The following is a 24,910-nucleotide window of genomic DNA, read 5'->3' on the forward strand; positions in this document are numbered from 1 at the left end:
CCAACAATACATCATTTTCGACAATCCATTCTTGAGCCTCACATGTATCTTTTGCTAAAAGTACTTCCATATCCTTAGTATTCATTTTCTTGTTATTTTCCATCAAATTTGCATTAAATTGCATTAAATTGCATTATTGTGTATAAAATAAATTACAATAATTGTCACTGTAATTTACAAAAATGATCCATGTTTATACTTCTTTTTACAGAAACGATCCATATGTTTAAAAAAAATTACAAAAATTAGTCCATGCCTAATAAAATTTTTATAAATTACGACTCCCGCAAAATGAGATAATATAACCATAGTTTTTACTAAAAATGAAACAATTTGTAATCATTTTGATGGATGACATTGGCCTTTTTTTATTTATATTTAAATTTGAGTAACTTAAATTTATAAAACATACACAAAAAGATTTATAACAAAATGTAACATAGTGTTTTAATTATGATAAAAAAAACTACAAATAATGAGTAATCTAATGTGGTGTTTATTTTTTAGCAAAAATCATTGTTGACCTTTTATGTCTGCGGACGGAAAGACATATGAGAAAAACAATGTTTATTTTTTAGAAGACAAAAGCATAAAAAATGCTTTTAAGTTTTTTAGCTTATACAACCCATAATAAAACGATTATTAAAGTTATTGTTCTTGACTTTGCTAATTTTAAGAGTTATATAATGTTTGAGAGTAATTAGAAAATTTGAGAAACAATAGAAAACTTAAAAAATGATCGAAATGCTAGAAAACTTGTGTCCATGTGTTTATTTGCTATTACGAAAGTTTGGATCTCTTGAAAAATAAAATGAAATATGAGACAGGTTCTTGGTAATAACGAACTGGATTTTTCTAAACAGCATGATGAATTTGGTTGTTTGGAGTTTAATTATCAAATTAGATCACTTTTATATCCATATACGTGTTCTTGTGCTAATCTTTGTTTTTTTAAGCTGTTTTGGTTAAAATGGTAAAATGGTAATTTATGATTATTATTATTATTATTATTTTAATATCATTTTTACCAAACACCACATTATCTTTAAAATTTTCATGTTTTTTTAATGATTCGAACCTATTAATGATTTAACACTTAACTATGTGGGAACTTAAGTAATTTAACAATTATAAATGAGCTTTTCAAAGAAAATATATATATTTTTTTTCAGTTTTTGAAAAATAACAACTTTCTTCCGAATGCTCTCATTTCGAGTTGTTTTTCAAATTTCAAGTTATTTTTTTTGCAATTTTTTCAAAGAAATCTTTGCACTTATATCCGAAATGTTTAATTTGAACTGTTTAATATCACCACTTTTCAGTCAAATGTTTAATTTTGTGTCACAATATTATATATATTTCATATTTAATATGTTTGTTCAACTTGTTGTTAGATCTTAGTAAAAACAAAAAAAAAAAATCTTGAAATTTCGGAATTGTTTATTAGAGTTCGGATATGTTTTTAAAATTGTAGAATCATTATTTCGTCAAAGCATGTGATATGGGCCAAAAACGAGAAGCAACAGACTAATGTGGTATGCCTGAACGGCGTCATGACGGCGAACCCCCCCACCCCCAACTCGTTGAAGCTCATTATGGTGAATCTTGTGGTAACGAGGACGAGATAAAACAATAAAGATGATTGACTATCTCCTTCATCAACCAATCAAATAATTTTCTTTATTTTTTTCTCTACCTCTTAACATGATAAAACATCTGGAACACCATTTTCCCCTTGGTGTTATGGTTGTGTTATGGATGAGCTGACACCAATTCGATGTTACATCCCGTTACCCACACAATGCTCTCAGAATTCCGAGATGGCAGTCCAATATCCGGAATGTTAGTCCAGAATTCCGTAATGTCAATCCGAAATATAATTTTTTGTTAGAAAAAATGAATTTTCTCAAAATCCGGACATGATTATTTTTCCGAAATTGGATCATTTTCTTTAAACATACATTTACCTTATCGTTGGATTACTAAATTTCATGGATTATTTAAGATAAACCGGTTATTGGATCCAAGGGCCCTTATGGAAATTAAGAAGCAAACCACAAAGCCATTCCCTCTCCCTGCTGTTGCAGGGATTCGAACGTCTTCTTCTCATCTTGTGATAGGACTAAAGCGATACCAGTCTCGATTCTCAAAGGTTGGGGGTTAATTATTTTTGAATTCCGATTTCAACCTGCATCCCCTTCGTCTCTTTCCATTCGCGTAACATGCAAAACTCTTCCGTTAAATTTTATCGTAGATTTCAATGATTTGCCCACATTGACACGCAACATTCTTGATACTCTTCATCACGTCACCCTTCTAGCCGAAATCATCATGATTCTTCATAGAAATTGGATAATCTGAACTCCCATATTCGTAATTTTCCTCAGGTTTTTTCAATCAGACCCAGTTCAACGAATTATTGATTAAATCATTCGATTTTTTCGTGTTTGTTCGACTTTGGTGCATTTTCATTAGACAGAGATGTCCGTTTCTTCGTAGTGCACAACAACTGTATGATAAATTGCCGGAACGCTAAATTTGAATTTGCCTTGAGCCATCCATCTCTCATCAATGGGGGAAACCGGTGGCAATGACGACGATGGGAAAACCTCTGCTAATATGTTACGGAATACGCCGTCGAACATTAGAAGGTTGGCTGATGAGATACAGCAGTGTGAGGGGCGACAAAAGTATCTTGCGCAGACCAAAAGCCCATCGGACGGGGGTGATGTTAGGTGGTACTTCCGTAAGGTTGCCATGGAGAAAAATGGTGAGTTCTTCGTTGAAATTATCTTACTTTACTTTACATAGGTATTTGTGATGTTATATGTTTAAGGTAAAATGCAATAAACAGTAATAAAACCATTTGTACTTTATAAACTGTAGCTAGTTCTTGAAAACCTCATAAAAACTCTTCAACCTTAAACAATCTCTTCAGTTATTTAGGATCATGATTATCAAACTATGAAGAGCCAATGAAGATGTTAGTGATCAGAAATTATGAGTGCAAAATGATTATTATCCAATTCTTTAGGAGGTTTCCATGGTTTCATTTTTGGCACATGGTTAAGGATGAACAGTATTGTTGTTGATTTACATTGTTTGGCGAATCCTCCTTACACTCATTCAACTTCTTTACTCTTTCGTTTTCTTCTATTGCTTATGTACAGAAGTAGCTGCTAATGTCCCACGTGCAGAAACAGTAGAAAAGAGTGATTATTTTCGATTTGGTATGCGAGATTCTCTTGCAATAGAGGCATCATTCTTACAGGTAACATCTATTCTGTTTCAAATTACCAAATAAAATCTTTAAACTCATCAAATTAACATATACAGCAAGAAGATGAATTGCTCTCTATTTGGTGGAAAGAATTAGCCGAGTGTAGCGAAGGTCCAAAAGGATCTCCCGCTTCAGTTTCCAAATCCGACCCTCTCCTACAACCATTTTCTCTAGAAACTTCTCGATCAATCAAACCAGATGATGAAGACAGAGTCGGTGTCCCCGTGAAAGGAGGCTTATATGAGGTAACGTTATAATTAATAAAACATTTTTTACAAAAATTCTTCAACCCAATTTTATATTCCATTTGTTTATTGCAGGTAGACTTGGTGAAGCGACATTGTTTCCCTGTTTATTGGGATGGAGATAATCGTAGGGTTTTAAGAGGCCATTGGTTTGCACGTAAAGGGGGCCTTGATTGGCTTCCTATTCGTGAGGATGTTTCTGAACAGTTGGAGTTTGCTTATCGTGGAAGGGTAAGTAATCAATCACACGTGTCTTTTTTTTTTTTTTTTTAAATTAATTTTTTTGGGGTGTTTTGTATTAGATTTGGCGTCGAAGAACATTTCAACCATCTGGACTATTTGCAGCACGAGTTGACATGCAAGGGTCAAGTCCAGTATGTTTTGTGTTTGATACTAATTATATTGAGAATAAAATGTGTGTCAACTTGAAATTAACCATGGTAAAAGTTATTAGGCTTAAAATTAACTTGTTGTATTCAGGGGTTGCATGCTCTTTTTACTGGAGAAGATGACACGTGGGAGGCATGGCTAAATGTAGATGCTTCTGGATTCTCTAGTATTGTTAAGTTAGGTGGGATTGGGATTAAGTTAAGGCGTGGGTATGCTCCCTCTCGTTCACCAAAGCCAACTCAGGTAAAACTAAACTTTATTTAATTTTGTAACTTTTTTCACCCGTAAATAATGATATATCAACTTAAAAATTTATTGGTAGGATGAGTTACGTCAACAAAAGGAGGAAGACATGGACGATTATTGTTCACAGGTAATGCAAAAAAAAAAAAAAAAAGTTAATAGCAAAAGTCAAGGAAACAAGACTTTGATCTTGAATTTGAATATTTATAGGTTCCAGTTGGACATGTAGTTTTTATGGTTCATGGTATTGGTCAAAGGTTGGAGAAAGCTAATTTAGTTGATGATGTTGGCATATTCCGCCATGTCACCTCTAGCCTCGCAGAACAACACTTGACGCCTTACCAACGTGGAACTCAAAGAGTTCTTTTTATTCCATGCCAGGTAATCATTTTTTTTTTTTTGGGTCTATACTTTATCCATAATGTTTTTGGGGTTGTTATACAGTGGAGGAAAAATTTGAAGCTTAGTGGTGAATCAGCTGTAGAAAAATGTACATTACCTGGTGTACGTGGATTGAGGGTAACTTTAAGCGCAACTGTTCACGATGTGTTGTACTACATGAGCCCAATCTACTGCCAAGATATTATTGACTCGGTGAAATTTTTTAATTGAAATTAAAAAATAAAAATTAAATATCTGATGTCACCTTTATATTTAACGTTACATTCCGCTTTTTCCACAGGTTTCCATTCAATTAAACAAGTTATATCTAAAGTTCATCAAGAGAAATCCTGGTTATGATGGAAAGGTGAGTGTTATTATTATTATTATTATTATTATTATTATTATTATTATTATTATTATTATTATCATTATTAATTTGTTATCATTATATTATTACAGATTCATATTTTTATGTTGTTGACTTATTTTTATGGTCTTTGAGATTGCAGGTTTCCTTATATGGTCATTCATTGGGAAGTGTTCTTTCGTATGACATTTTATGTCATCAAGAGACTTTGACCTCACCATTTCCAATGGAGTGGATATATAAAGATCAGATCAAATACGAAAGCTGTACACCAAATGACATGCAGTCGTCTTCTAGCTGCCACGTGTCCTCCAATTCAGGAGGTCAGGATTTCAACACGATAATTAGTTCCGCTAAAAAGGGCATCACAAGGGTACAATCGGAATCTTCACTTCCTGAAATGCGAGTTGAAGAATCAAACCTTTCAGAAACGAGGAATCATAAGAAACATGGTAGTCTTCCATTGATAGAACAAGTTGCAGTTGGATCTGACCATGGTGAAGCTTTAGCTAGTGGCTCGAATCGAATTGATGAGGAAAATTGTCACAATGATGAAAATAACACAATTAAATCTTTAAGGGAAGAGGTAATGAAGTTTTGGGCATCCCATTTATGCAATCGTTTCTGTTTTTTTCGTTTTTCCTAATAAATATGACTTTCATTCTTGCAGATTGACATTTTGAATGCACGAATTAAAGACCTAGAAAAAGTTTCCAAAGGTTCATCATCTTGCAAAAATGACACGTTGAAGAGTTACACACCTCTTATAAAGTACACAAAATTGGAATTCGAGGTAACACCCATGAATTTGTTTATTTATTTATTTATTTTACATTGTTATTGCTTTTGTTTCTACTTGTAATTAAGATTCATGCCAGGTGGATACATTTTATGCGGTTGGGTCTCCTCTTGGTGTGTTTCTTGCCCTTCGTAATGTCCGTATAGGAATTGGTAAGTAATTTGCTTGTTTTTCTTTTTCATGAGTTGCATTTTACAAAAGTTGTCTTTTATTAATCTATTTTTTTTAATTTTCACAAAACTAAGATAAAGGTAAATGGCATAATGATTAATTTGAGATGTTGGGAACCATATTTTGTAATTTTATTTTTATTTTTTCAAGGTCAAGGAAAAGACTATTGGAACAATGAAAATGTACACGAAGAGATGCCATCATGTCGACAAATGTTCAACATTTTTCATCCTTTTGATCCGGTGGCATATAGGTATTTTTAATTCCTTTGCTTATAGTTTTATTAAGGTGAATTTTAGTAGTGATACATATATAACCCGTTTCTTTTATTTACAGAGTAGAACCACTTGTTTGTAAAGATTATGTCAATTCACGCCCAGTCATCATTCCATATCATAAAGGTGGAAAGAGGCTGCATATTGGATTCCAGGTAGGTCCCACTTTATATGACATAAAACTGAAACGGATGTTAATAAGACAAAAAGATGGGATAGGATCTCTTTCTCGATCTCTCATTTGTACAAAAGACATAAATGCCCTCCTAATCCTAATAAAAAATAGCCCTAAAAAGCTTGTTGATATAAATAATGGTGTAGGAATTTGTAGAAGATGTTGCATCAAGTTCTCAGGTGGTAATGGATCGCATGAGCTCAGTAAAGGTGTGTATTTTTTTCACCAATATTTTGTTCAATTTGTACATTTCAAATTTATATGTATATATATATTTTTTGACTTTTTAAACACTCTTACTTGAATTTTTGTTACAAACATATCATGTGTAGGGTAAAGTACTGGCACTATGTCAAGTGAAAGATGGTGATGTCGTTGGAGGTACTTCTTCAAGTATATATTTCTATTTTTAATAAATATATATATTTTATTATTTTACCTTCTTTTTCATTGAATATATTCCCTTTTTACCCTCAGTGGAGTCACCAGAAGAGCCCGAAGTAGTGGAGAGATCATATGGTTCGATAATGATGGAGAAGTTAACAGGGAGTGAAGATGGCCGAATTGATCATGTCCTTCAAGTATGCATTCTTACTAGGTTTTTTATTTGTTTTTATTTTTTTATTTATTTTTATTTTTTTAATAATAAAATGATTCAAAATGATAAAATATTTGTTAACTTCACTTTCTTTGGTTAAAATTGAATAATGCAGGACAAAACATTTCAGCATCAATACATATCCGCTGTGGGAGCACATACGTAAGTATACATCAACCATTAAATACTTGTGAAATTAAATGTTCTATTTTTTTTATAGAAAGATGTAGAAAATTGTAAAAAGTTAGGACTTAATAGGGAAAACTTTGTTTTCCTGACTTTCTCTATTAAGTCATGCTTTTTGCATTAAGTAAAAAAGAAACATCGTTTATTATTTTCCCCATTAAGTCATGTATAGGTAGAATGACGTAATGGGTAATGATGCCTAAAATATTTGTATGAATGAGACTAAATAACCATTTTATTTTTACCTTTACATTCTAAAAAACAAATTTCTCAATATTCATCAATTTTAAAAATATCAATCAATCTTAACATGAGAGGAATTTGCCATTGGGAGAAGAAAAGAAAGGCGTATAGTTAAAGGGTTAGTGTCATCGTATATTAAGTATATATTTTGGCTCCATTAAGATTATATTTAGCATGCTACAACTAGCTTAGTTTTCGAGTTTTTTTAGGTTGTCATGTTTGGAAAATCAAAAATTAACATATAAACAAGCTTTTTAAAAAGTTACTCCGACTATTGTTACAACGAGCTTTATTGAGCTTTTCTAAAATTCCCCCAAATATACACTTTGTTGGTTATCAAAAGCGCAATTATTCTACATAGCCTTTTATGTCATTTTACATATTTCAATTAGTCTTACCAAACATCATTTTTTATCAGCTAGCTTTTCAGCTAGTCTGTCAAACATAGTCTAAGTTATTTGTCCAAGATTAAGTGCTTAACCCATTAAGCTCATTAAGTGAAAGAAACATGCATCTTCATTAAGTCCATTAAGTAAAAAAGAAATTGTACTTTTGTTTGACTGTGACACATGATGCAGAAATTATTGGAGAGACCTTGACACTGCATTATTTATCTTAAAACATTTATACCGAGATGTACCAGAAGAACCCAAAGCACCAGATGGAGACACGAAAAATGAAGTAAAACAAGGAACCGGTGAATATTGGCATGGTTGGTATAATAATAATGAAGAGGGTACTGATGACGACCTTCCTTTAACATTTTCCAATACAAAATTTGTGAAAAAATTTACGAGAAGAGCCAAAAGCTTCATTGGTCCTTGATTTATTTATTTATTTATTTATTTTTTTTAAACAACTATCGTTCTTCTATAAATGTCACAAAAAATGTTATAGTTTGCAAGAATGAACGGTTTTGGACAAATGTAAATGTAAATAAAGTACAAAAACGTTCCTTCTTGAAAACTTTAGTGTTCTTTTTGAATTTTTTTACATGAACAATGCGATTGCTGTACTTTGTGCATAGATAATTGTATAGTTGGTAAGGATGATTTAAAATTTAGAGATGTACACATGATTGTACATAATTTAAATTAGAACACAATTTAAGAAATGGTATGTGCTAAAATTACACTTTGGACAAGTTTGTCCATGTTGGATTCTTTGTAGTTTCTACCCCTTTGATGCATTAGACAAAATTATAAAACGGGGTCTATTTCATGCGTTAAAGCTCGAAATTGCTAGATCAAGATTATTTTAAACAAGTCATAACTATTGAAACCTATGATTTTAAGTTATAAGTGGTTGGTTTTCAGTTGAATTATCTATGGTTAATAGATGATTTAGTTTTTCTTGTAATCGAACATGTATATTATATTAATTTGTTTGTTCAAAATAAGTTGATTAAATTTCAATAAATGAATTTGGATTCAACAAAGGCAAGGGCAATGTTTGGGATTGCTTGTTTAAGAAACCGTATGTCATTTTCTTTTTTTGGTAAAAATGTTCATACAACAGCTATAAGAATTATAATTTATGTTTCAAAAGTTAAAGTTGATTTCACTATCAGTATCTTAATCAATAGAGGTTATGATTAGATATAACACAACCAAGACATTGTGGTACTTGTTTATTTTGGTAGAATCTTTTGATTACCGTTTGTACTTAGGTTGGAGGGTGTGGTACCACCGAAACCGCACTCCCTTCCCGCCACATAAGCGTCATGTCATTTTTTACCACTCAAGTGTGGTTTCTTGTCACACCAAGGGAGTGATGTCATACATTTTTTCTGAACTTTTTTAATTTAATAAACTTTTTTAAAAACTATTTTAATTTAATAAAAATTTTTTTTAACTATTTTAATTTAATAAAACTTCCTTTTTTTTTTTAACTATTTTAATTTAATAAAACTTCTATTTTAATAAAAAAAACATAATTTTTCATTACTTGAAAATAAAAAAAAAAAACATTACATTGCATTACAAAAAAAAAAAAAAAAAAAACACGAAAACCACACACATGACATTTAAATAATCCTAGAAACTTAATAAACACAAATAAAATAACTAAAGCAAACTACATAAAGTCGTTCTCCGAGAACTCGTCTTCGGGGTCATCCGGTGGATCCAAATTAAGGTTAATGTTGTGAACCCCGTAAATGTGTTCCACCAAGTCATTGCGAAGATTGTGAAATGTTTCAATGCAACAAATCTCTGCTCTCCTATTTATATACTCTTCGCCACAAATTTCTATTGGTTGTGTCTCTGGTATGATTTCTTCCTTATCAAACGCAAATATCGCTTTTCCTTCGTCTTCAATAATCATGTTATGCAATATAAGACATGTATACATGATTTCTTGAAGATTTTCCTCGCCTAAATAAGCTCTTGATTTTTTCAATATGAACCACCGTTTCTTCAGAGCTTCAAAAGCACGCTCAACATCCTTCCTAGCTCTTTCTTGAGCTCTCTTAAATTTCTTTCGTCTAGAACCATGTGGAGATGTAAACGATTTAACAAACACAACATACTCATGATAGATTCCATCAACCAGATAATAACCATACTTATATGGTGTTCCACGCACTTGAAAAGGAGAATCTGGTGCGGATCCATCGTATATGTTGTTAAATATTGGTGAACGATTAAGAACGTTGATGTCGTTAATCGAACTAGGAGAACCAAAAAAAAGCATGCCAAATCCACATATCTTGTGATGCAACTGCTTCAAGTATGACCGTTGGGTGACTATGATCACCTCGGGTAAATTATTCATGATATGTTGTAGGACAATTTTCCCATGCCCAATGGAGACAATCTAAGCTTCCTAGCATTCCAGGAAACCCATGCACACTAGCATGATGAGCTTGCAGTTGCAGGATGTCATTAAATATAGGCTTACGTAAATATTTTGGACCATAAAACTAAATCACAGTTTTGTAGAAAAAATGGAGACTGTCTCGTGCGATCCTAGCAGACATCCTAAAACTTTCGTCTAACGCATCAGACGGAATGTCATATGCTAACTGACAAAGTAAGGCCGTGCATTTTTGTAAGGGAGTGAAACCGGGTGTACCTATAGCATTGTAGCGTTGTTGGAAAAAACTGCACTCCCTCGTTACATCTTCAACTATACATTCGAATAAACCTTTGAGCATTCTGAAGCGCCTACGAAAATAATACCCTTGGTAAGTGACATTCTCTGCAAAATAGTCTTGCACCAAACATTTGTTGGCTTCTTCACGGTTTCTGCAAATATATCTTCGCGTTCTCCGTTGAGAACTTGCAGTTGCGTTGTTACATACAACGTTGTATGTTGTTCCGCTATTTGAACATACGCAATAGCAATATCAAAAATAGTATGAAAATTTTCAGAAGATGAAGAACATGACCTTTTTGAGAGAGTGATGATTTTTTTGAGAGAGAGAAGAGATTGTTTTGTGAAAAAAATGAAGTTGATATGTATATATAGGAAAGAAAAAGCAAAAGCAAAAAATAAATAAATAAATAAATAAATAAATACTCAACAACCAGTCAATCCTTCCCAACTCTCCTCAACCAATCACAAAACACGGCCTTAAAGGACTGCACTGTGGCCAAAACCGTGCAAGACCGCGGTCTGGGGGCGGTGTATGCGGTCCGGGTGGCACGAACCGCGGTCCCAAACCGTAGCCACACCGTGCAGTCTTAGTCTTATAAAATATAAAACAATCTTAGGTAAAAAACTATAATGATCTTAGCAACTTGTTAGTGAAATTTTAAGTCTCAAGATAACATTTCAACGTTTTGTTAAAAAAAACTATAATGCAATAATTTATCAATGTATTTCTTTATTAAAAATAAATAAAGAAATAAAAATATATAAACCACCTAATAAATGAAATAATTTTCACACTGTCATACTTGCAAATTGCAAGTTGCAACTTCAAACTTTCAATTTGAAAATGATAATAGAGTAGTACAAGGAGCATGATAAATTGTACCTTGCTCAAATTTCCCTTGTGATAGTAACATATCACGAGAAACTTGTTTGGTTTTGGATTGGTTCGGAATCTGATGTGTGGTGCTCCTTTGATTTCCACGATCCTCTCCGATATCTTCTCTGCAAATCTAGGGACCCATTTCACTCTCTTCACTTGCCCAATTCAAACAAAGGGCATGCTCAAATAAACCCTCGTTAACCCCCCAGCAATTTTTTTTTAGATCTTTAATGGCGTCTATTTCGAGAATTGTTGCTAAAGATTGTAAATTTCAATCACGCGATGCTGTTCTTCAAAGACCCAGATACGATTTGCCCCCACGAGGGCTTCACAACCATGTTTGTATGTACTCGATCGGTTTTTATGCTAGTTTTCGAATCGGGTGTTCTTTTCTTCGTATCTTGTTTGCTTCTGAAGTACATTGGTTATCTATACACATCTATATGATACATGATTTTTCAAATTTTTGTGAAAATTTTCAGCTTTTGAAAGTAGGGTTCGTTCGTCTGGTGATGTTAAAAGTTTGGCTATTCAGAATAAACGATTCACTCCAGCGATTATTCAATCCTCAGCTTCGAGGTAGTGTTTATCTATATGTCTTTGATGAATTGTTTTCATTGTTTATTATGTGCTTGTAGTCTGAAATTATGAAGAAAGATTAGGACATAAGTCGCGACAAACACTATTGAATGTTAACAAAGAAAGATCAATGTTCATTCCAATCACTTTTTGATCTTAATTTTTACCAAATTGTGTCTAATTTTGTTGTTAGGAGTTCGAAGATTGTTTGCCAAGCAGCAACAAATGTTCCAGGAGAGGTTCCTTCTAATGCAACTACCTCAAGTGGAATGTCAACATATGAAAGAATAATTGAAACATTAACGACCCTTTTTCCTTTATGGGTATGTCAAAATAACATGTTCATCAATCATCACATTTTCAACATTTTGTAAGTGTACTTAATGGGGACATGACTTCATCTGGTAAGCTGTATACAAGTGTTTCTTTTTGACTTAATGCAGAAAGAACAACTTAACAGAGAAAGTCAATGAGGCTTTTCCCCTTTTAAGTATCTTTTAAATATCATTTATTCAAACAACAGTTAATGGGGGAAAAAAGCAATAATTTGTATTTGATGTCATTGACAGGTTATTATAGGTACAATAATTGGGATCTATAAGCCTTCAGCTGTAAGTATACCCTTGTGTCTACATTTTTTGGCCCTTATAATAAAATGTGACTTGATTAAATTGTTTGAGTGAAAAATCAAATGAAAATGTAGGTTACTTGGTTACAAACAGATCTTTTCACTGTTGGATTGGGTTTTCTCATGCTTTCAATGGGACTTACACTAACATTTGAGGACTTCAGACGCTGTTTAAGGAATCCATGGACTGTATGCTCTTCTTTCCTTTCCAAAAATAGCAACCTACTTTTATTTTTTCTTATCAAGGCATTATACTTTGAAAACTCTACCAATTATAGCATTGTACTTTCAATTTCATTTTTCTTATAGTGCATTAATTTGTTTCATATTTGGATGACATTGCTATAAATGGATATATTTTTCAAAATACATTGGTGTAATAGGAAGAAATGAAAGTAGGATGCTGTAGTAAATAAATCAATGGAAGTATGTTGCTATTTTGATTTTTTCATATTAAAGATGAATATGATTTTGGTCTTTCAGGTTGGTGTTGGGTTTCTTGCTCAATACTTGATCAAACCAATTTTGGGATTCTTGATTGCAATGGTATGTGACTATGCATATTACTTATTTACTTAATGCAGAAAGAACAGTTTACTAGAAAAATTCAGTACCTTTTTACAAATTTGCCCTCGTATATTTTCCCCTTCCGTTTCACTAAATGTCACGTCATTTTCTTAAATATCTTTTATACATCATTTATCCAGACAACAAAAGTTAAGAGAAACAGGCCCTAGCTTCTTATCAATCATAATATAATGTTATCATTTCCATTTCATTTGTATTTGATATAAGAGAATCAGTAGCTTTTGCTCTATTCTTACATTCCATTTGTGTTATTGATATAATTTTTTTTTGAATTTTGTATGAACAGACTTTAAAGTTATCAGCTCCACTTGCAACTGGTTTGATTCTAGTTTCATGTTGCCCTGGTGGACAAGCATCAAATGTTGCAACTTATATATCAAAAGGAAATGTAGCACTTTCTGTTCTCATGACAACGTAAGTTTCCTTTTCTTTTTCTTTTTTTTTTAAAAAAAAATTTAAGTATTTTCAAAGTATTTATTGTTGTTTCAAGAATCAGAACTAAAATACCACCATAATGTTATGTGAAAAGCTTTAGTTTTTTGAATGTATATGCAAAAATTTAAAATACCACCATAATGGTATGTGATTATATGGATGATGAGGATATTAAAGAGTGATCTTTAATTTTTTATGGTGTTTTTTTACAGGTGTTCAACTATTGGGGCTATTATCATGACACCATTGTTGACCAAACTTCTAGCTGGTCAACTTGTTCCTGTTGATGCAGCTGTAAGTGGTTGGGTTGGGCCCACACGTAATGAATAATATTAAATTCATTTCCAATATTTAATTTCTTGTTCTGAATCTTTTCAGGGTCTTGCAATCAGCACTTTTCAGGTTGTTTTAGTTCCCACAATTCTTGGAGGTAATTTGAATGTTTTTTAATCTCTTTTCAAGATTATCTAGCAATGTTTTCACTATTGCCAATGCCACCTAGGCCTTGTTTTTTTGAGAAAATAACAACACACTTGATGAAATTAAAGTAAAAAAATCAAGGGCAAATTTGTAAAAAGTTAATTTTTAATGGGAAGACATCATTTCCTTAACTTTCTCTATAAAGTCATTCCTTTTGCACCAAATCAACAAGGAATATCCATATACAGCTTATCAGATTAAGAGATTCTTTCTTTCTTTTTTAATTGAATGAAGGTAAATGACCATTTTACCCTTGTGTCTAGAAGAAACACTGAATAAAAAATAACCGTGACACCTCTCTTGGTGCAGTCTTGATGAATGAATTTTTCCCAAAATTCACTTCAAAAATCATCACAGTGACACCTTTGATTGGAGTTATCCTCACAACTCTTCTTTGTGCTAGCCCGGTTAGTTCCCTCAATATAATGCTCAATACAAATCTTCCTTAATTTTATATAATTCTTATAAATCATTATTTTATATATAGTTATATATTTTTGGATACATGTTTTGTTTTTACTTTTTAGATTGGGCAAGTTGCGGATGTTTTGAAAACACAAGGTTTACAGTTGCTACTTCCAGTGGCCGCCCTCCATGGGGCGGCATTTTTCATCGGTTATGCCATTTCCAAGTTATCTTTTGGTGAATCCACCTCTCGTACCATCTCCATAGAATGCGGGATGCAGGTTGGCATTTTTTTTTTTTTTTTTTTTTTTGTTTCTTTTCATTTACTAAACAGAACAAGACACGACAGAACAGAACAAGCTGTACTGTGTTTGGTATGCACTGGACTTGGACTGGGACTGAGACCAACGTCAACGAGACAGAAAAAACAATTCCTTTTCCCACCCTAACAAGTGGTACGAGGTAGGGTACGACAGAACAGGTTGTACTGTGTTTGGTATGCAGCTTCTCTATCTCTCGTCTGTGCAAAAGACGAAATTGCCCTTCACATTTGAATTTACAAACCGTGTGCTGATTCGTTTATGTGGTTATTTGAATTTACACAGAGCTCGGCTCTCGGGTTTTTGCTTGCTCAAAAACACTTCACAAACCCTCTTGTAGCTGTTCCTTCTGCTGTCAGCGTCGTTTGCATGGCTGTAAGAATCTTCTCTTTCCTAAAAACTTTTTATGATTTTTGTCTGATCAAACACTTTAGCAGTAAGAAAGTGAGAATCCATAAATAAGGTGTGTCAGATGTGGACATTGTGGTTTACCTCCCTCGTATTGACTGTAGGACTTATTTTTATTTTTTAAATCTAGAAAATAATTTAATGACGTGGCATATTATGATGAATGCAGCTTGGTGGGAGTGCTTTAGCTGTTTATTGGAGGAACCAACCTATTCCTGTTGATGACAAAGATGATTTCAAGGAGTAAAAAAGCTTGTAGCTTTTTAGTTTTCTTGTTGGTAGTTGGTGGGTTGTATCCCATGTTTTTAGGTTAAATATTTTTCTTTATCATATTCATATTGGTAATGGTTGAAATCTGAGCAATGATACGACAATTACTTGTACGTTGTGCAGTAAAAGTTGTATATTGTTTTGGGTTTGGTTGTTTTCAAGTATGGAAACTTATCGACTTTTAAGTGGTTTTGTATTTGATGTTGTGAGAAGAGTAGGGATTTTGGTAGGTCATTTGAACGATGGTTGTATTGTGTTGTATTTGGATCGATAATTAAGATCGTGATAACTGTTTTTGAGTTTAATTATTTATAAGTTCGATAATAGGTTCAAGTGTTCTTAAACATGTTTTATTAATTCAATCATTTTTCTCATATATAATTAATGAAATTTTGGTGTACATTTATTCAAGAAATTAATTAAAAGATTGAGTGTATAAGATCTCGATTAATCGGATTGGCATTTTGTTAAGCACTTGGTGTGCATAAAAGAAGATTCTAATATTATTTGTCATTCGATTTGATGCAAAGAAAAATTTAAAATCATTTTTTTTTTTTTTTTAAATTTTAAAAATATTGGTTTAGTGAAAAGATAGATAAAATGACTTTGAAACCAAGTCCAAAATATGTTCAATGAGTAAATTACACAAATGGTCTCGCTTTAGTTCGTGTCCTTCGAATAATTTTTACTTTTGGAGTTTATTTCATTATTTATATTAGTTCATGTCCTTCGTATGGATTAGTTTTGTTTTTGTATTTAATCTCTCTAAACTGAACCAGTGAATATGCCTTTCTCTAATTTATTTTAATTTTATTTTCATTATTTATTGGGAAAATAATATAAAAGTTACTAAGTTTACAATAAAATTCTAATTTGATGATGTTTTTTTTTCTCAAATTTGATAGTGTTTTAATTTGTTACAATTCTGATTACTTGACAGATCAAACTCTTTGTTTGCTGACGTACATTTTGATATGATATTTTGACATGTCAAAATAGTTGTTGCTAAATTGACATCCTTTAGAAACCCTATGAACACTTTCATTAAAAGTCAACAAATCCTAAACTATATATAATTTACTTTTGGGGAAAACAATACAAATTCAACAAATACAAAAATCTTAAAAATCAAATCAGATCTCTAAATGGTAAAATTTGGTGTTTTTTAGCCAACCCCATTAAAATTGATTTTCTTTTTTCACAAGACACTAAGTTTTATTTTTATTTTTAATACTTTATTTTTTATTCCAAATCAAGCATTTTTTTTTCAATTTTAACCATTTTTCATTTGGAACCATATAAATATATATTTTTATTACATTTAAACCATATAAATAGATTTTTTTTCATTTAAAAACCACTTTTTTTCTTTTAATTTTTTTTTAATTTTTTATTTTTATAAACATAATATTTTTTTATATTCAAACCATAATGTTATGTATAAATATACATTAGTTATCTAGGAACCGCATTATATTTATTTATTAGTTCTTCAATTTCAAAAGAAAATTGGGCTTGACTTTATATATAAATTTATGATGTTGCTAAAAAATCTCTTAATCATAGGATATCTGATTATGAGTGTGTAGGCTTGTGGTGCATAGTCTCATATATGTTGTAGTAGTTCAAGATCCTCTAAATTTAAAATATATTGAAATAGTTTGTGTCTAAGAATCCTTGATAAGAACAATATAAATAATTAATTCATATCATAAGAACCAAAGTAACTATACACATCGAACAAAAACAACAAAAGTTTATTAGTTATCTCTTATGAAATATTATTTATTTAATTTTGTTGTAGATGTTACACATTTTTATTTACGATTAAATAATTCTATTAGGTATATATTGATATCGCATCTAACGTTCGTTTGAAGTATTGAAGAAGATACGGGAAATATAGAACAAAATATCAAAATTTAACGAGAACACTAAAATAGATGTAAATATGAAGATTTATCCTTCATAAATATTTTTGAAAAACTAAGCTGAGAAATATGATTTTCAATATTGTTAATAAATATAGTGATAACATTCCTCTAGAATAATTAAATTGTCATTCAATAATTATATATATATATATATATATATATATATATATATATATATATATATATATATATATATATATATATATATATATATATATCTCCAAAGGACCTTAGGAACAACACCTTTTGTGGTTTTAGGTTTTTGCCACTAATCTTTGGTGAATTTAATATTTTTCATCATTGAAGTTAAAACTTTTATATTTTTGTATTTTGATTAAGTTTTTGTGCCTTTAGGTTTTTGCCACAAATTTTTAACGACTCTGACACATTTTCATCGTTGCAGCAAAAACTTTTACATTTTGGTGTTTTTGCCACAAAATTTTAGTGATTTTGACACTTTTCGTCCTTACAGTCAAAACTCTTAAATTTTGACATAAAAAATACAAAATACCTTCCTTTAGACTTTTGCCACCATATTTTTCTAACTTTGGTAACTTTCACACTATTGTAACAACATTTTTGGATTTTGTCCACCAGTGTCATTTCTTTTGGTTGTTGTACACTTTTGACATCTAATTTTAGGGGATGTCGATTTTCTCCACTATTTGTGGTGATTTACACTTTCAGCACATATCTTTTAAAGTTTGTTGATTTTTCCCATATTACCCCAATAGCGGCATAGTCGCGGGTTCTTTTCTAGTTCATGATTAAGTCATAATAGCATTCGGAAGTCACACCATGAGATTTAAGATGTTCCTAATAATATTATAAATATGATATGAGATATAAAAATTTCATGGCTTGCAAACCTGACTTTGTGCCTTGAATGACTACATGCCTCCAAAACTTCAAACTTATTTTAAAGTTGTGTTTAATGTATAATAAAATGTTTATATAACTAATACATATTTATACATAACATTACGGTTTGAATGTAAAAAACATTGTATTTATAAAAAAAATATGGGTTTCAAATGGAAAACGGTCATACTAAACAAAATTGGAAAAAAATAATGTTCGATTTGGAACAAAAAAATAAAGTATCAAAATTGAAAAAAAAAACTAAAATTTAGTGTTAAAATTGAAAAATGTGAAAACTTAGTGTCTTTTGTGGAAAAAACATTTAATTTTGACACGTCAGCCTGTCACGTCATTAAAATCGACACAACATCATGCCACGTTAGTAGACAACCAGATTGATCGATCAAGTGGTTAGAATCGTAACAAATTAAAATACACAGTGTTAAATTTGAGACAAAACACAGTGTCAAATTAAAATTTTGATGTAAACTTAGTGATTTTTATGCTATTTTCTCTTATTCATTTGTTACTTATGTTTTAATTATTCATTTATTTCTTTTATTATTTATTAGTGGGACCAATAATCTACCCTAACCCTAGACCCACCCAAACCCGAAAACCATCACCAACTCCACAATGTTCACATCCGCTAACAACCACCACGTATAAAGAAAACTACCACCACCTCCAACAAAAAGAAAACATGATGAAATAAAATCCAGAAAAATCAAATCTCCAGCCTAAAAAATTACTGAAATCAACCCGCTGACATCCCACGATGATCACTTCCGACAACCATAAACAATCAACTCTAACAACCATCATGTTCACCTCCGACAAACACCACAAACTAAATCTAGAAAAATCACATATGCGACCTAAACATTTGATGAAATCAAATCCAAAAAAATCAAAACTTAATACAATCAATCTAGAAAAAAAACCAAATGAAAAAGAAATTTGATTTTCAAAAAAATGTCGTCTCTAGGGGCGAACCTGGTATGGATCTTGAGGGGCCTCGATTCACTACTCAATTTCATCTCCCAAGAGTATTTTTTTGTATTATTGTGCAACTAGTATTAGGTCCAACATCAATTAACATGGTACACCAACTTGTATAAAATTAACCCAACCCTGTAAAAGATTAACCCAATGCAATTTAAAAAATTCGGCCAATAAAACCGTAAGTTATGGTCCACAAACAATACAGTTAAAAAAATCAATAAGAGAAAATAAATAAGAGAAAATCATTTTTTGTATAGAATAATAAAAAATAAATAAGACAAAATCCAGAAAAATCACATATGCAATCTAAACATTTGATGAAATCAAATCCAGAAAAATCAAAACTTAATACAATCAATCTAGAAAAAAAACCAAATGAAAAAGAAATTTGATTTTCAAAAAAATGTTGTCTCTAGGGGCGAACTTGGTATGGATCTTGAGGGGCCCCGATTCACTACTCCATTTCATCTCCCAAGAGTTTATTTATTTATTATTATTGTGCAACTAGTATTAGATCCAACATCAACTAATATGGTACACCAACTTGTATAAAATTAACCCAACCCTCTAAAAGATTAACCCAATGCAATTTAAAAAATTAGGCCAATAAAACCATAAGTTATGGTCCATAAACAATACAGTTAAAAAAATCAATAAGAGAAAATCATTTTTTGTATAGAATAAGAGAAAATAAATAAGACAAAACATTTTTTGTATTAGAGGATATGTACAACAAGAAGAGAAAAGAAACAAAAGGTAGCAAAAAAAAAAAAAGAAAAAAAAAAAACAGAACATGTTTCGATCGACAGGAGAGAAAAAAGTTCACACACTCATATCTTTGGTTTTCGATTCTTCCAAGCAGCAGTAGCAAAAAAAAAAAAAAAACGTTTATGAACATTTAAGTATGACAAAATTACTTATATGGGTAAGTATGTTTCAAAATTGTTCTAAAAATACCATTCAAGTTTCGTGTGTCTAAAAGATATCATCCAGGTAAAACATTTGTACAAAAAACACCATCGAAGTACATTCTTTGTTTAAATTTGACCTTGTGTAACTTGCAATTACCGGTAAAAATAAGTAAATGAAAAAAAACAAGAGGAAATGACTCAAAGGGGTAACTATGTTTCAAAATCGTTCAAAAAACACCATCCAAGTTTGGTATGTTCAAAAAACACCATCCAAGTAAACTTTTTGTACAAAAAACACCAACAAACTATATGTTTTGTTCAAATATTACCCACCAGTAACTGGCTCTTACAGGTTAAATGATGACTTAGGTTAACTATTATGACATGGCGTAATTGTTGGATAAGGTGTCTAAGTCCATAACTTATTTGGTATATACTTGACCCGACCGGCATGGTCCATTTGGGTTGCATCTCATCCAAACTATTATGGATAATTTTATGAGAGTTATACACATATGTTTATTAATATATTATGAGTTATAATATATTAATATGAAGTTACGTTATTTAATTAGTTTTAGTCTTAAATTAATTATGAATTAATTTAAAGATTAAAAGGAATACTAATTAAATTATGGGCTATTTGTTTTATATAGTGTGAGCTAATACTCATTTGTTAATGGGCTAGGCTTATGTGGAAGTTCATGGATGATCCATGGAGATTTTAACCCATGGATCCTTGGAAAAGGAAAAGACATGGGTTATTAGGGTTTCACCCTAACCATGCACACTATATAAGCATGCTTATGGAGCATGAAATGAAGCCTAAGAGAAAACTAGTGAACTAGTGTGTGTGTGCATGTGTGTGGCCGATTTTTATACAAGGTGTATACTCTCTCAAAGTTTTCCAAGAGTTTGTGGTGTTTGTGATTCCATTTGAGGCATTCACACTATTGGTGCTTGGCCCTCAAACTCCTTAGAACCAAACTCACCAAAAGGTATGTAATCTCTTCTAACTCTTTTATGTTGAAATGTTCCCCATGCCATGTTAGATAGGTTATAAACCTTGGAAAATTATTATTTTGCATGTATTTAGACAAACATAGATCCAAGGTTTATTAGGGTTGCATGCACACTTAGGAAGTGTTAGATTGCTGAAAACCCAACAGTGGTATCAGAGCCTAGGCTTGCTTGTTTGATACTTGATGCAAAATAGTGAAAAAAGTCGAAATCGTTGCTGTCTGCATGGTGGACTCGCCGAGTCCATTGGGGGGACTCGACGAGTCCAAGGCAAACTTCAACCTACTCGACGAGTCAGTTCATGCACTCGACGAGTAGGATCGAAAGAGTGCAGATTCTCGACTTTTGCTGCTGGAAATGGACTAGAAACATTACCCTAAACTGTTTTGGTGTTATAAAACTTATTTTAGTTGGTGTAATGGTTGTTCTAATCCATTTGCAATAGCATATATCAAAATTCCATGATTTTATGTGTTCATATAATTCTTGAATTTTTGATGATCATGTTCATGTTCTTATGAATTTAGAAAATGATAGGAATTATTTGCTGAATTGTTTAGAATTAATTCTTGATCATTTATGTGTTTTAATGGAGTCCATAATTTGTCCTCAAGTTATGGATTACCAAAGGTCACTTTCATTTAACACACACTTAAAACACATAAGTTACATGAAAATGAAGAGTCTTCATTTTTATGAACCTTTAATTCATAAGTTATGAAATGAAGAGTTTTGCAAAGTTACAAAACTTGCCCTCAAGTTTTGGAATTTGTAAAGTTTCACACACTTTAATAAACTTTAATTCCAAACCTTAGAGTTTTAATAGTTAAAATTCAACCCTTATACTATTTATAACATTAATGGTTAATTATTATATATATGTATAAGAATAAGTCGTTTTACCGTTAGTAGGCCTCATTCACGAAGCCGGTCTATAAGGTGGGTATAAGGTTGTTGCCTATAAAATGGCGACTTAATGGGTGTATACTCTCACCCACCGCTTGCTTGATCTGTGGAGGGTCGTTAGCCGAACGGGTAGAACAATGACTTTAAATCCTCATTAAAAGTATAATGAATATTATAAAGTAACTAAACTCTTTTAATTCCCAATCTTAGTTATTTTAGGAAAAATGTGAACATGGTGCTAGTCCATGGAATTCACACTTTGTACCTTACCAAGTCGTTGGTGGAGCGTGTGTGGTTAACCGGCACACTAACTAGGACTAGTAAGGATCACGAAGGGTGACTTAATGTTTGTCATAGATCAATGGAGCGTGTGTGGTTAACCGGCACATTGATTAGGTGATAATATTAAGAGTACCAAGTGAATTAGCATGGTTATTCACACCTTGTTTTGTGATCCTCGGCATCCCAGTCACAAAACTTGAAGGGCACAATCGAGATTGAAACATGCCATTGAAAAGTTCAATGAATCTCAAAAGAATCTAGGAATTTCAAATCCAATTAAACCTAATAAATCATTTCATTTTCATGGTGGAAATTGGTGAATCGTCATTCACCTACCTTTCAAATATATTATTACTTAGATTACGGCATCCCTCTTCTAAGTGTAATATATTGTGATTGGATCCTAGCCTTAATATTACATTTGGGTGTCTTATTAAGGATCCTAAATATCTAATCTAAACTTACTTTCTTCTTTCAGATGTCTTCCAACACTAATGCTTCAGGCTCTAACCCAACTGGTTCTTTCTCTCTCATGAATCTTTGTGGGAGGGTCATCTTTGATGGTTCCAACTTCATGGATTGGATTAGGAACATCAGGATGGTTACTCGTTACGAGGACAAGGAATATGTCCTCGATAAGGAGTTAAAAGAACTTGATGAGTCTACTGCTACTCCTGAGGAGATCGCTGAATTCAGGACTCATGAGAGAGATGCTACTAAGGTGGCATGTATCATGATGGCCACGATGACAGCCGAGCTCCAAAAGTCGTATGAAGATTTCTACCCTTTTGAGATGCACCAAGACCTGATGGAAAGGTACCATCAGAGTGCTCGTCAGGAGCGGTATGAAATAATCTCCTCCATAATAACTACCCGCATGAAGGATGGTGAATCCGTCACGGGCCACATGCAGAAGATGCAAAGGTATGTGGACCGTTTGCTGAAGCTGAATGTTAACATTCCCGAGGAGTTGGCAATTGACATCATTTTGCACTCCTTGCCTTCTTGTTATGATCATTTTCGAATGACATATCATATGAACAAGGAGGAAGTTACCCTCAGCAAGCTTCAAGGACTCTTGAAGACCGCTGAAACCGGTCTTAAGGGTAAAGCGGTTGTTACCTCTACTACTCCTACTCCAACTTCTACCCCTGTTTTAGCTATTGGGCAAGGCAAAGGGAAAAAGAGGAAGCACCCTTCGAAGGGTACCAAGGGAAAGTCTCTTGAAGGCTCCTCATCAAAGACTAAGAACGGTTCTGTCACTCCTTCTGCCATTTCGAAGGATGCTGAATGCTTTTATTGCCATGAAAAGGCACACTGGAAGCGAAACTGCCCTAAGTACTTGCAGGATCTAAAGGATGGGAAAGTGAAACCCACCTATGCAGGTATTTACACTATATTGTCTAATTACTCAACATATTCTAACTCTTGGGTGCTTGATACAGGATGTGGTATTCACATATGTTCTGATTTGCAGGGCCTAAGAAGAAGTGAGGATGTGGAGCACGGGAAGATAAACTTAATCATGGGGAATAGGAAGGCTTCACCTGTTTCCAAGATTGGAGTTTATACTTTGTTGCTTAATAATGGGTTAAAATTAGATTTGAATAAATGTGTGTACTCGTCTGAAATGGCGAGGAATATTATTTCTTTTCATGCTTTGTACAAACAAGGTTTTACCTTTTCGTTTGATAATGAATGTGGTGGTATTAATGCTTTCTTTAATAATGTGTTTTATTTTAAAGCATTACCTTGTGATGGCGTGTATGAAACTGTGTCGATTGTAGACAACTTAGGAAATAATGTGTTGTATATTGATTCTTCTACTAGCCTAGATAAAGCATCATTGTGGCATTGTCGTCTTGGACATGTAAACAAGAAACGCATAGGACAACTCCAAAAGAGTGGAGTCTTGGAATCATTTGACCTCAAATCAGATGATAGTTGTGAATCTTGTCTACTTGGAAAAATGACAAAATCACCCTTCACTGGAACTTGTGAGAGGGGTGAAGGTTTGTTGGACCTAATACATACTGATGTATGTGGGCCATTCAAAACCGCCACAAGGGATGCTAATCGGTATTATGTGACTTTTATTGATGATTTTAGTAGATATGGGTATGTCTACTTAATCAAACACAAGTCCGAAACCTTTGAAAGGTTTAAGGAATTCAAGCAGGAAGTAGAAAATCAATTGGGCAGGAACATTAAGATGCTTCGATCCGATCGAGGTGGTGAGTATCTTAGTACCGAGTTCCTTGACTACCTTAAGGAGTGTGGGATTGTCTCACAATTGACTCCTCCCAGGACACCACAACTGAATGGTGTAGCTGAGAGGCGTAATCGAACCTTGTTGGACATGGTTCGCTCTATGATGAGTCGAGTTTCGTTACCAATCTCTTTTTGGGGGTATGCCTTAGAGACTGCCGCCCATATCCTTAATCTAGTCCCTACAAAGAAGGTTACCAAAACACCTCATGAGATGTGGACTGGGAAGGTTCCCAATTTGGACCACATCAAAATTTGGGGTTGCGAAGTCTTCG

At 32.4% G+C, this 24,910-nt stretch overlaps 3 protein-coding genes across 4 annotated transcripts; 2 read left to right on the forward strand and 1 right to left on the reverse strand.

Moving 5' to 3' along the window:
* The first annotated feature begins 2,049 nt into the window (after positions 1-2,049).
* On the forward strand, positions 2,050-8,298 carry LOC145044971 (phospholipase SGR2-like). Of its 2 annotated transcripts, XM_078993336.1 has the most exons (21): positions 2,062-2,152; positions 2,255-2,770; positions 3,171-3,271; positions 3,337-3,525; positions 3,601-3,756; positions 3,828-3,899; positions 4,006-4,158; positions 4,238-4,288; positions 4,369-4,539; positions 4,603-4,752; positions 4,841-4,906; positions 5,052-5,495; positions 5,580-5,702; positions 5,788-5,860; positions 6,030-6,132; positions 6,216-6,309; positions 6,476-6,538; positions 6,662-6,710; positions 6,807-6,910; positions 7,043-7,089; positions 7,935-8,298. In XM_078993336.1, exons 2-21 carry the CDS (start codon positions 2,572-2,574, stop codon positions 8,179-8,181), a joined length of 2,655 nt encoding a protein of 884 aa, XP_078849462.1. In that variant the 5' UTR covers positions 2,062-2,152; positions 2,255-2,571; the 3' UTR covers positions 8,182-8,298. The 2 variants fall into 2 exon arrangements, with proteins under 2 accessions (XP_078849461.1, XP_078849462.1); XM_078993335.1 differs by having other exon boundaries at positions 2,050-2,770.
* Positions 8,299-9,432: 1,134 nt separating this feature from the next.
* Positions 9,433-10,131, reverse strand: LOC145046139 (uncharacterized). Its single transcript, XM_078994443.1, has one exon. The coding sequence runs from the start codon at positions 10,129-10,131 to the stop codon at positions 9,433-9,435; it is 699 nt and encodes a 232-aa protein (XP_078850569.1).
* A 1,254-nt stretch (positions 10,132-11,385) lies between these two features.
* On the forward strand, positions 11,386-15,753 carry BASS2 (Sodium Bile acid symporter family). The gene is made up of 13 exons (XM_078958255.1): positions 11,386-11,677; positions 11,818-11,914; positions 12,108-12,237; positions 12,484-12,525; positions 12,618-12,731; positions 13,026-13,088; positions 13,417-13,544; positions 13,778-13,859; positions 13,944-13,995; positions 14,355-14,452; positions 14,573-14,731; positions 15,056-15,145; positions 15,348-15,753. The coding sequence occupies exons 1-13, from the start codon at positions 11,566-11,568 to the stop codon at positions 15,423-15,425; spliced, it is 1,245 nt and encodes a 414-aa protein (XP_078814381.1). The 5' UTR covers positions 11,386-11,565; the 3' UTR covers positions 15,426-15,753.
* The last annotated feature ends 9,157 nt before the right edge of the window (positions 15,754-24,910 follow it).

The sequence above is a fragment of the Lactuca saligna genome, chromosome 5 (assembly GCF_052625555.1).
Source record: "Lactuca saligna cultivar CGN05327 chromosome 5, ASM5262555v1, whole genome shotgun sequence".
In the NCBI taxonomy this organism is placed as follows: Eukaryota; Viridiplantae; Streptophyta; class Magnoliopsida; order Asterales; family Asteraceae; genus Lactuca; species Lactuca saligna.